This window comes from Stegostoma tigrinum, chromosome 4 (assembly GCF_030684315.1).
Source record: "Stegostoma tigrinum isolate sSteTig4 chromosome 4, sSteTig4.hap1, whole genome shotgun sequence".
Classification (NCBI taxonomy): Eukaryota; Metazoa; Chordata; class Chondrichthyes; order Orectolobiformes; family Stegostomatidae; genus Stegostoma; species Stegostoma tigrinum.
In genome coordinates, this window is record NC_081357.1 from 8,055,002 (window position 1) to 8,068,376 (window position 13,375).

The window sequence follows — 13,375 nt, forward strand, 5'->3', positions numbered from 1 at the left end:
GGAAGAAGGGTGCTGAGATGGATTATTCGCTTCACCCCTCTGGCTGAAGATTGTTGCGAATGCTCCAGCCTTCTCTTTTCCTGTATTGCTCCTGAAGTTGTTGCCTGTTTCTTTGGTCATGTCAGCCTTTTTGTTCATTTTTTTAAAAGCCTCTTAATGTGACCTTAACCATTGAGAGCCCTCTTTAAAACCTGCCTCATTGATCACACTTAAATTTGTTCCTTCTTGTGTCTGTTGTCCCACCTTGGAAATTGTCTTTAAGGTACAAAACAATGTTGCTCAGACAACAATATATTTCGAATTCAGTTTAGCAGAATGACTTGAACAAACCTGCACTTTGCTTCTTCTGTTTTATGCATGATTAGGGAAAATGGGTTCAAGAGAGAATATTTGTTGTGTTGGCATTAGTCTTTCTTAGTATCTATTGATACTAATGCACAAAGGGGAAAACTGATTTTAAATATCTGCTGTTAATACTGTTTGTATGTTACTGTTAATTCCTCAACTCAAATGCTGTTCTGGTTGCCATCACGAGTGACAATTTGTAAATGCTTTACCTTTAATGGTGTGTTGCTATTTCTTCAAAGTCATTTTCTCTTGTTTTACAGGAAACTGATTTTGTTTGTTTTGATGGAGGACCTGATGAATTTGATTACGTAGACCTTGATCATCTGACACAAGCAAATAGAGAAACCATGTCCAATGAAGAAAAGTCAGAATCACGTATCGTAACAATGCATGGTGCAACAAAGAAGAGAGAGGAAGATACTGGGCAGGGAGTTCCAGCTCCCGAAGTGCCTGAAAATAATTTGCAAGGAAATAAAGCAAGAGATGATAAAGAGGCGGTTAATTTTGTAGGCCGGAGTCTCAGTGACTCTCCATCAGGAATTAAAGATGAGAGAGATGAAAATGTAGATAATGAAGTAAATGACGAACAAATTCTTCACGTTGAAGATGGAGTATCTGAAGGAAAACCTGCTAATGTGGGTGAAAATGCTTCCTCTTTGGAAGAGCATCCGACTGAAGAGGATGGTCGTAGCCACGTTAAAGTGAGCGCACGTTCGCAACCAAGTTCTCAGGGGATCCAAACCTCACCGCTAAAAGAAAATGAGGACCTAAGTGATGACACTGAAGACACTAGAGTTTCTTGGAATGAAGCTGAACTATTGGATACCAGAGAACAAAGATCGCAGAGAGATAAAAGGGAAGATGTATTTGAACTTGAGGGATCTTTGAAATTAGACACAACATTTGGATCAACACTGGATGCAGTTGTGGTCGATGATGAAATGAGTAGCAAAGTGACCGTGCTCGATGAAGATCCTGTATTTGATTTTGAGCTGCAGAAAGATGAATTAGTTGAATCACCTGAGAAAGTAGACCATGAGGAGATAGCTCTGCTAACATATTCTGATAGTACATATCAACACCACCCAGAGCTTCCAGAAGAAGACCATATCCAGGATAATGATATTGATGTAGATCACGCTGTAAGATCTCATGAAACTAACTATACAGCTGTTGCTGAGGATGCTAATCTTGCAATGACTTTTGTCAGTCCAGGAAAGGAGCAATTAGATGAAGTAATGGAAGAATCTGTCAGTATTAGAGGTGAGGGTGATGAAAAGCTTCAAGCAGGAAATTCAGAAGGTGAAAACAGTCAAAATGGAGCATTGTGGACTACTCTTGGTGACACTTTCAATTCAGTTGTAAGAGGAGGTGAAACCACATCAAAGATTATAGCCCCTCACGATTCTGATTCCAAAGACATTCAGAAAGATATGAATTACAGAAACACTGAAGATTCAGGTGAAAATGATTTGGTGAACACACCAGAGAAAGAGATTGAGGAAAAAGTTGTGAATACAGCTGCAGAGTTAATAGAAAATGATGCAGTGAAAGAGAGGTCTCGTGTAACAAAGGAAGGTTATGAAATGGGGGATACAATTGAAACTTTTGCCAGGACCTCTGAAGCTGATAATTTTGAAACACATTTTGAGGAAAATGAAGGCACAGAGCAGGATCAAGGTATTATGCCCCAAGCTGAAAGGCAAATTTCTGGACTAGAGAGAAAGCATGGGCTGAAAACAAATGACTCAACTTTGACGGGGGAAGCTGACACTAATGATTTGTTAAAAATGCCAGAAAAGGATAACCAGACCCGAAAAGTTGAACTGCAAACTCTAAAGCATTCTAGTACTGAAGATAAATCAGAAGCCATGACAAATCAAGGTTCGCAAAAGTTTATGCATTTACAACAAGAACCTGAAATGGAAAAATTGATTGGTTCTCAGTCAAAATGGTCAATAAATATATCTGCTGAGATTTCACATAGTGGAAATGAGGAGTTGAGATCACAAAATCAAAGCCAATTAGTAATAAATAAGCCATTTTCTGCTGAGGACCTCAATGACAAAAAACAGCATGACACAAATCAAGCCAGGGAACATGTTGTAAGCCCCAGAGCAACTAATGAGAAGGTTGAAGGCCTTGAAATGGTAAATAAAGAATTTAAAAATCTTGAAGAATCTGATTCAGCAAAGAATAACCAGGGAGATGGAAGTCTGTCTTTAGATCGTAGTAATTCAAAATTGACTGATGATATTTCAGACCAATTACAAGAAAAGAAGGAAGAGGACATTGAAATTCCGGAAGATTTCAATGCAGTTGATGCGCCCGAAGAATTGTTAGAAGATGAAAATGCTGCAGAAGCCAGAATGGCACAAAATATTCATTCAAATACCACTAATGATGAAGAAGAAATTTCAGACGGTGAAGATTTAGCTGATGACGATGTACACTTGGAAGAGGAAATGAATACAGTGGAGCCAGAGGATCAGGAAGACGATACAGATTGCCAAAAGGAAATTCTTGTAGAAAAAGACCGCAAAGAACACAGCAAACTTGCTCACACTTTTCAAGTAGTTCCAAAAAAAATTGAAAGCCAAAGAGAATTAGAAACCCACCTCAGGCCTGTGCAGGAGAGTGCTCTGAATGTGGATAATGAAGAACAGTCTCAGCATCTGAAAGATCAGTCTGAGATGTCACAGAAGGGTGCAGGCAAGGGTCACAAAACTGATGAGAGCACAGTGGATGAGAGTACACAGTCAGAAATGTACTCCAGTGTTGAAACTAAATTAAACCCCTTTGAAGTTGAAAACAAGGCTAAAGAACCTGTTCATCAAAAAACAGAAATCAGGTCAGAGAAAAAAGGTTCAAGGTATAATGAAGCAGTGGAACAACTTACAATTTTGAAAGGCTACTTAGATGAAAAGAGCTTTCAACGTTTGTATGTATATCTTGATCCACAGCAGGTTCTAGAACTAGAAGCTATGCTTCATGATTTAGAAGATGAGCTAATGCTTAGCAAGTTGTCCAGAACCAATGAGGAAGACATTGAAAAAGCTCTTGACCAAATATTGGAGGGATCTGAGACAAGGATTCTTGATATGGTGGAGAATATTTTAGATAAAAGGCAGAACCACTGGCAGATTGAGGAAGAATCACAAGAAAGCGATGGGGAGTCACTGATCATGAATGATCTCCAGGAGCTTATATTTCAAATAAGAGAAAAGTCCTCAGGGAACGATGAAAGTGTTGCACTCACTCCAAGATTGGACATACCACAAGAAAACAAAGATTTATCCAATGGTAAGAGTTTAATTTCTTTTGGGGTTGTCCATTCAGGACAAAGTAGCCTGATTGCTTGGTGCCCTACTTTCTTTACTGCCTCCAAGACTGACAGTCAGTGGCAGCAATGTGTACCAACTATAGGATGCATTGCAGCGTCTTACTAAAGCTCCTCTGAAGCACCTTCTAGACCCATGGCCACGAAAGGCAGGGGCAGCAGTTGCATGGGAGTCCCAGCACGTGTAACTTTGCTTCAGCTACAGACTTTCCTGACTTGTAACTGTCTATGTGTCCTTCATTGTTGCTGGGTCAAATTCCTGGAAATCTCTCCTTAACAGCGCTATGGGTGTCCCTATACACCAAATGCTCTTCAGTGGTTCAGGAAAACAGCTTACACTGCCACCTTCAGGGCAAGTTGTGATGGGCAACAAATTCTGGATTGGTAGTGACACCCACATCCAATGTATGAATTAATGCTTACTGTCATATGTTGCTGTAGTCCAGAGGACCACTGTCTGATTAGAGACAGACCACTGGTTGTGAGTTTAACTTGACGGTCATTACACCTCAGGTGAGATTGGAAGGCAAGACTTTCATGCTGATCTCAGCCAGTACAGAAATTGAACCCGTGCTGTTGGCATCACTCTGTTTTAAAAAAACAAACAGCTATTCAGTCATGAGGGGGTTGATTAGCCTAGTTGGTTGGGTGGCTGGTTTGTGATACAGCATGATATCATCAATGAGTATTCAATTCCTATACTGACTGAGATCGGTCCCATCTTCTCAACCTTGCCCCTGACCCTTTGGTTAAACCACCACAGGTTGGCCCTTGCTGTCACGCTCTTCCATGGGGGAGCAGCCCATGGGAGCAGGTTCTCTGGGACTATGTTGGCTTTGCTGACATAAATTCACATATTAGAAAAGACCAATTTCAGGTGGCATGTATAAAGAATTTTAGCCTAACTTGAGTAATTATACTTAGAGACAAAAGAGGTAACATTGTCAAAGAAGGCCCAAAAAAAGGTGGAAAAAACTGTTGGGGAAACCTCACTAGGTCTGGTAGCATTTGTGGAAGAAGAAGCTGAGCTAATGTTTTAACTCCACTATAACAATTTGTAACTGAGTGGTGGCAGTGAGAGATTAAAGTAATGGGCAAACTTGCATGGTAATGGACACTAGTATTGTAAAAGGGAAGAGAAGGCCAAAGAGATTAAAAATTCACGGGTAATTGCAGAACGACATAGATCATAAGAAATAGGAGCAGGGCAGGTGTAGGCTATTCGACTCATTTAGAAGGATGAAGGGGGATCTAATTGAAACTTGCAGAATATCAAATGGCCTGGATGGATTGGAGGTGATGTTTCCATTGTTAGGAGAGACTAGGAACTGAACGCACAGCCTTAGAGTAAAGGGAATATCTTTTAGAACGCAGATAAGGAGAAATTGGTGGTAAATCTATGGAATTCATTGCCACAGAAGGCTGTGGAGGCCAGGTCATTGTGTATTTAAGATTGAGTTAGATAGTCAAGAGGATCAAGGCTTCATGGGAGAAAGTGGGAGAGTTCGTTTGGGAAAATTATCAACCATGATTAAATGGCAGAGCAGACTTGATGGGCTGAATGGCCTAATTTCTGCTTCTCCGTCATTTGGTATTATGGTCTTATAGCCATTCTGTCATTCAGTAAGATGATCTGATTGTGACTTAAATGTGATTTTCCTGCCCATACCCTCCCCACCCAAACTTCCGCACCCCATATAAGACTTTTCATCCCTTGTCAATTGAAAATGTGTCTAAATTAACTTTAAATATGACACAGCCCTCCATTGTTTCTTGGGAATGTGAATTCTAAATGTTAATGACTCTCAGGGAAGACCTTCCGCTTGTTCTCTGTCTCCTCCCCCCAGTTCTGGGTTGGTTGACAAGGAGATATGTCATCTTTGCATCTAACCTGTCAAGCCTTCTTAGAAATTATACCAGGCCTGGACCCCTAGAGCTTCTAGCTTACCATTAAATAAAATTAATCAACACGCTCCCTATATCTGGGAACTGTCTGTAGTTTGAAATCTTAATGTCATATTTGACCATATTTTGACAACATATTTATGTCATTTGTTAAAATCAACAATTTCCATCTCTGAAACTTTGTCCGGTGTCCTACAGAGAGCATGAGGGTTGGGGGGGGGGGGGGGAAGAAGAGGGGGAGCACGAGGTGGAGGGCTGGAGGAAGAGGAAGAAGAAGAAGGAGGAGGGTTCAAAGGAGCAACATGCCCAGAAAACCGTGGATGACTAGAGATATTCATAATAGATAAGAAGGGGGAGAAAAGGACTTTTAGCAGGTACAAGGGAAACAAATCAGTAGAGGCATTAGTGAACGGCGGAAAGGGCAAGGTGTGGAGCCCTAAGAAAGCCTTGAGGAAAGGAAAGAGGGGATGTGAGAAAATTCTATGTGGGAGAGGGAGGGAAAATCCCAAGATCCCAACATCCAAGTATAACAAGGATAACAAGACAGCCACGGACAGAGTAGGGCCCATTATGGTAGGGCAATCTGTGTGCAGATCCAGAAGACACGGGTAGAGCGTTCAACCAACACTTCACATTTGTCTTCACCTAAGAGTATGAAGGTGAAGGTATGGAGCCCAGTGGGAGAGACTGCAGGGTGCTTCAGAAAATTGACAGAAGGACGGTCAAGGTATTGAATGTTTTGGCAGACATGACCAATCTCCAGGACCAGATGAATTGTGTTGCAGATTGCTTTTGGAGGCAAGGGAGGAGATTGCAGGGCACCATAGGGATCTATGCTGGGTTCCCTTTTGTCATTTATAGAAAGACATAGATGACTGTGTGCAGAGTTGAATTAGTAAGTTTGTGGATGATACACAGATTAGCTGGGTGGTTATTGGTGAAAATTGAGTGGCTTGGGCTGCAAGAGGATATGTGAGATGGTCAAATGGGCAGATAAGTGGCAGATGGAATTTGACCCTGAAAAGTGTGAGGTGATGCACCTTGGAAGGAGTAACTGGACAAGGGAGTATTGAATGAACGGCATGACACTATGAAGTTCTGTGGAAGAAAAGGACCTTGGGACTGTTTGTCCATAAATCTCTGAAGGTGGAAGGGTATGATAGGGTGGTGAAAAAGGCATATGGGACACTTGCCTTTATCAGTCAAGGCGTCGATTATAAAAGCAGGGAAGGCATGTTGGAGATAACATGGTGTGAAGCTGGATGAACACAGCAGGCCCAGCAGCACCAGAGGAGCAGGAAAGTCTGAGGAGTGGTGGGGGGGCAAGTTGAAATGGTTCGCGACTGGGAGATGTAATTGTAGTCTCCAGCTTGGGGACCGCTTTGTGGAACACCTATGCTCAGTTTGACAAACAACTACACCTCCCAGCCGCAAACCATTTCAACGCTCCCCCACCTCTTCGGACGATATGTCCATCCAGGGCCTCCTGCATTGCCATGATGACGCCACCTGAAAGATGCAGGAACAGCATCTCATGTTTCGCTGGGGAACCCGGCAGCCCAATTGTATCAATGTGGACTTCACAATCTTTAAAATCTACCCCCACCACGACCACATCCCAAAACCTGCCCAGCTAGTCACTGCCTCCCTTGCCATTCCTCCTACCTCAAGCCCCACCCCCATCTCCCACCCACTGACCTCATTCTTCTTTGACCTGTGTGTCTCCGCTCACCCTATCTTTTCCTGTATCCATCTTTTATCTGTCTCCCCCGTCTCCCTATTTATTTCAGAACCCCCTTCCCCGCCCCCATTTCTGAAAAAGGGTCTTGACCCAAAACGTCAAACTTTCCTGCTCCTCAGCTGCTCCTTGGCCTGTTGTGTTCATCCACCTTCATACTGTGTTATCTCAGATTCTCCAGCATCGGCAGTTCCTACTATCTCTGAGGTCATCTTGGAGTTGTATAGAAGAATAGTGAGACTGCAGTTAGAGAGCTGTGTCTGTTCTGGTCACTGCTTTACAGGAAGGATGTGATTGCATGGAGGGAGTGTGGAAGAGATTCACCAGAATACTGTTTGGGATGGAAAATTTAAGTTATGAGCAAAGGTAGGATAGGCTTGGGTTGTTTGCATTGGAGCAAAGAAGACTGATGGGCGATGTGATGAAGGTGTACGAGTTCAAGGGGCATGGGCTGACTAGGAGAGTTGCTAGTCGAGCTTGCCCATTAACTGGAATTATTGTCATGCCCTGAGTGAATTTAGGGTTTAGACTTCCAAAAGGCCTTTGATAAGGTGCCTCATGGGAGGCTGCTGAGTAAGGTGAGGGCTCATGGTGTTCAAGGTGAGTTACTGGCATGGATTGAGGATTGGCTGTCTGACAGAAGGCAGAGAGTTGGGACAAAAGGCTCTTTTTTGGAATGGCAAGTGGTGTCCCGTAGGGTTCAGTGTTGGGTCCGCAGCTGTTCACTTTGTATATTAAAGATCTGGATGAAGGGACTGGGGGCATTCTGGCGAAGTTTGCCGATGATACAAAGATAGGTGGACAGGCAGGTAGTACTGAGGAGGTGGGGAGGCTGCAGAAAGATTTAGACAGTTTAGGAGAATGTTCCAGGAAATGGCTGATGAAATTCAACGTGAGCAAATGCGAGATCTTGCACTTTGGAAAAAAGAATACAGGCACGGACTATTTTCTAAACGGTGAGAAAATTTATTAAGCTGAAGTTCAAAGGGCTCTCGGAGTGCTAGTACAGGATTCTCTAAAGGTTAACTTGCAGGTAGAGTCTGTGATTAAGAAAGCAAATGTAATGTTGTCACTTATCTCAAGAGGGTTGGAATATAAAAGCAGCGATGTGCTTTTGAGACTTCATAAAGCTCTAGTTAGGCCCCATTTAGAATACTTGGTCCAGTTTTGGGCCTCACACCTCAGGAAGGACATACTGGTGCTGGAACTTGTCCAGCGGAAATTCACATGGATGATCCCTGGAATGGTAGGCCTAACGTACGATGAACGGCTGAGGATCCTGGGAAGTGTTTTCATCAGAGTTTAGCAGGTTGAGGAGAGATCTAATAGAAACTTATAAGATAATGTATGGCTTAGAAAGGGTGGACGATGGGAAGTTGTTTCCGTTAGGCGGGGAGACTCGGACCTCTGGGCACAGCCTGAGAATTAAAGGGGGTAAATTTAGAATGGACATGAGGAGACATTTCTTCAGCCAGAGCATGGTGGGCCTGTGGAATTCATTGCCACGGAGCGCAGTGGAGGCTAGGACGTTAAATGTCTTCAAGGTAGAGATTGATAATTTCTTGATCTTGCAAGGAGTTAAGGGCTACGGGGAGAGTGCAGGTAAGTGGAGTTGAAATGCCCATCAGTCATGATTAAGTGGTGGAGTGGACTCGATGGTCCAAATGGCCATACTTCCACTCCTATGTCTTATCGTCTTGTGGTCTTATTGAGTTGACAGTTGATGAGGGGGGGCTCTGAAGGTCACTTCAGCAGCATACGTTGAACATAAGCTAAAGCGGATTTCAGAAGAAATCTCCTGTTGTGGCCTTAGCAGTGAGTGTTCTTAAGTAAGAACTTAAGTTGTGCTCGGAATAGATTCCAATGACTTAAGCAATTCTAGCTATGAGCAAATAGAGTGCAAGGTGTTGATTAGAGTAGAGAAGAGTTCCTGCTTTTGGTGAGTTTTGCATTGGTGAGTAAAACATTAAGCTCCTTAGTTAGCATGGAGTTTTTTTGCCTGTTTAAACAAAGGGGAGGCAATGGCCTAGTGGTATTATTACTGGACTGTTAATCCAGAGACCCAAATAACATTCTGGAAACCTGCATTTGAATCCCACCACGGCAGATGGTGGAATTTGAATTAATTAAAATATCTGCAATTAGGAATTTAATGATGCCCATGAACACAATATCAATTGTTGGAAAAACCCATCTGGTTCATTGTACTAAAATGTGAGGCTGGATGAACACAGCAGGCCCAGCAGCATCTCAGGAGCACAAAAGCTGACGTTTCGGGCCTAGACCCTTCATCAGAGAGGGGGATGGGGTGAGGGTTCTGGAATAAATAGGGAGAGAGGGGGAGGCGGACCGAAGATGGAGAGAAAAGAAGATAGGTGGAGAGGAGAGTATCTCCCACAACATCACCATCTGGTTCATTAATGTCCTTTGGGGAAGGAAACTGCCATCCTTATCTGGTCTGACTTGGATGTGATTCCAGACCCATAGCAATGTGGTTGACTCTTAACTGCCCTATAGGCAAATAGGGATGGGCAGTAAACGCTACCTGGTCAGTGACACCCTCATCTCGTGAAGGAATAAATTTAAAAGTAAAAGGTAATTTGGTGAAGTCAGAGTCATGGAAACAGACCCTTTAGTTCAACTAGTCCCATTTGCCAATACTTGGCCTATATCCCTCTAAACCCTTCCTTTTCATATAACCATCCAGATCCCTTTCAAATGTTGTAATTGTACCCACATCCACGACTTCCAGGGCAGCTCGTTCCGTACATGCACACCTTTTGCATGAAAAGATTGCCCCTTTGGTCCCTTTGAAATCTTTCCCCTCTCACATTAAACCTATGCCCTTTAGTTTTGGACTCCCCTTCCCTGGGAATACTACTTTGGTATTCTCCCTATCCATGCCCCCTGTGATTTTATCTGTAAACCTCTATAAGGTTATTCCTTGGTTTCCAACATCCTAGCCGGTTCAGCCTCTTCCCTGTAGTTCAAACCCTCCAACCCTCTACATAAGCAATGTTGTTGGAATTATACAGCAGGAAAACTGTCTTAAATCAAGGTTGAAAAACATTACTTTTAAAGTTGTATATTTGCTTTTGTTTTGCTCTAGGATTATTACAGGGCAGCAACCAGGAAGATCAAGAGAGGGAAGCTGCTGAAGCACAGCAAGGAGAGAAGAATGATGGTGAGCCAGTGAGAAGATTGCATTCTCCAGTCTTTACCAAAGATGCACTACATTCTGCGAGAAACAAGGAAGAAGATGAAGGTGAAAGGCCATGGGCAGAGATGCAATCTGGAAAGCTTTCAGAGAATGCAGCCTATCCAGAGACAGAGGATGATGAACATTTAGTGAGTAGTTCAGAAACTGTCAAAGAGACAGAGAAAGAACATCCAATTTCAGAGAGCATGACAGGCCAAGAGGAGGAGGCACCAGGAATTGAACAGTCTTCCTCAAATTTTACTGAGATTGGTCAAACACCAAAGGATTTGAAAGGTAATGAAGAGGCATTAGGAATGTCAACTCCAACTATTAAAAGGACGGTAGAAGAGAATCACAAAGGAACTTCTGAATGGAACAAGCCCAAAGAGCATGAGCGAGAAGCATCTTCACCAGGTGTTGGAGGGAAATTGGATGGTGGTCATAAGGCTTGGACAGAACTTAATATCCTGAACATTAGTGAGGGAGGAGAGGAGCCCCAGAAGGGACCTTCTGATATGACGTTTGAAGAGAACGTAGCACAGTGTGATGGAGGAGATGTTGCAGAGGAGAGTTTGCTGAAAGGAAAGCAACGGGAGGTGACAGTTCCAGCGGGAGATGGTGTTGAATTTGGCCACTTGGAGACAGAAGCAGGTGAATGAAAAGTAATTGCTGTTTGCATTGATAGAAAAGCTTTAAAATAGTAGAATATATAAATAATGTAAAAATCCTCTTGTGATTTGATCAACGGATTTGATTGTTCAAACTTATTATTTCCCAAAGTCCTAACTGTGGAATTCCTCACTTCCTAGTTGCAGTCTTCCTTCAACAAGATTCATTCTGCGAAACTCAAAATTTAAGTGATGAACTTGTGAAATGAAGAGTGTTCCATAGTTTGAGTCATTGAAAGCTAGCATGCTTTGGGAAAGCAGCCAACATAATCAAAGATCCCTCCCACCCCATTATACTCTGTTCCTGCCTCTTCTATCAAGCAGAAGATACAAAAGTATGAAAACACTTAGCTACAGATTCAGGGATAATAGGAACTGCAGATGCTGGAGATTCTGAGATAACAAAGTGTAGAGCTGGATGAGCACAGCAGGCCAAGCAGCATCTTGTGCGCTCCTAAGATCTGTTCATCCAGCTGTACACTTGGTGTTATCTCTGCAACAGATTCAGGAACAGCTTCTTCCCTGCTGTTACCAGACTTCAGAATGGACCTCCTTGTATATTGGAGTTGATCCTTCTTTACACATTTTCTGTAGCTGTACCACTATATTCTTCTTCCTGTTCTATTGCCTTTATGTACTTATGCAAGGCATGGGGATAGCATGCAAAACAATAATTATCATTGTATTTCATTTGATGTGACAACAATAAGTCAAATCAAATCAATTTGGAATGTAAATATTATTGCCTTTTATTGCAATAGTGTTTGAGTATAAGAGCAAAAACATCTTGCTGCAGTTGTGTAGAACGCTGGTATTGTATGCATTTCTCACCCCTCATGTAAGGAAGGATGTACTTGTCTTGAAAGGAGTGCAATGGAGGTTCATCAGTCACATTCTTTGGGGGGGGGGGGAGGGGGGGCAATGGGTAGGTCCAATGAAAAGCAATGATGAGACGTTGATCTTTATTCTTTTGAAGGATTAGTGGTGATATCACAAAGCTTAGAATTTTTTTAGACAGAATAAATGCAGAAAGGATGCTTCCCTGGCTGTGAGATCTAGCACCAGGGGATGCAGTCTCTGGAAAAAAAAGTAAACCATTTGAAACCGACGTAGGGAGGAACGTCTTAACTCAGAATGGTAAATTTCCCCCTACCCCTCCAATAAAGGCTGACAAATCTCTCAGTAAAGACCGAGTTTAGTAATCAGAAATCAAAAGTAACATCGAGTGTTAATGGAGATAATGTCATATCTCACTACAAAGTAAGATGATCATCAGTGACCTGCAGAGCAAGCTCTAGCTGCTGAATGGCCTGTTTGTGCTTCTGCATTCATATGTTCCATGTGCCCAGATGAGTACAGCTCCAACAACACTCACTAAACCTGATACCATTCAGGATAAAGAAGCCCACTGAAACAAATATTAGCTCCCTCAATTGCTGAGGCATGGTACCAACAGTGTATACCATCTACAAAATGTATGTCAGCAACTGACCAAGACTTTTGCAGGTATATCTTCAAATTCACCCACCTATCAGGACAAGGGCAGTAGATGCAAGGGAGTACCACCACTTCAGAGTTCCCCTCCAAGATACTGAGCATCCTGACTTGCAAATAAATAGCCATTCTTTCACTGTCACTGTGTCAAAACCTTCGAATTCCCTTCCACATGAATGTCTCCAACCATATGAACTCCAGTGGCTCAAGAATGCAGCTCATCCTGCCAATAATTTTAAAAAATCTGGTTCCCCCACCTCTCTTCAATTCTTCCCATTCAAGGCAGTTTAGCCACTGCAGAATGTTCTCTTCATCTCTCCAGTGTTGCTGTATGAAGATCATCCCAACTTCCAACTGGCTCTGTTTTGCAGCAAATTAACAATTGTTTCCAGAGGGATCCATAGAATCAACAGATTAGCTCTGTACCTCCAATTCAAAGACCATGATATGTATGGACTTTGAAAGCCTTGTGTTAAAATACCATGTGTTAGAATAGTTAGCAAGTTTTGAAGCTAGAAGGGCTCTGCAGCAGAACATTCAAGAAGTTAGCTTAAAGCTAGAAATTAGAGCTGTCAAACTGCAGGGAGATATACATGGAGCTAAGAAATGCAGTGTCCCCAGTGAATGGGAGGACAAATAATGGTACATTACTCCAAACTAACGTCAAGAATTTCTAGCAGCAG

At 42.6% G+C, this 13,375-nt stretch overlaps 1 protein-coding gene across 2 annotated transcripts in view; it reads left to right on the forward strand.

The window, feature by feature from the left end:
* The window catches only part of mia3 (MIA SH3 domain ER export factor 3), a 104,505-nt gene that overhangs the window by 12,500 nt on the left and 78,630 nt on the right, over positions 1 to 13,375 (forward strand). For both annotated transcript variants that reach the window (XM_059645128.1, XM_048530831.2), the window contains exons 4-5: positions 609 to 3,651; positions 10,441 to 11,181. In XM_059645128.1, the coding sequence (XP_059501111.1) occupies positions 609 to 3,651; positions 10,441 to 11,181 (3,784 nt within the window). The remainder of the gene's footprint in view (positions 1 to 608; positions 3,652 to 10,440; positions 11,182 to 13,375) is intronic.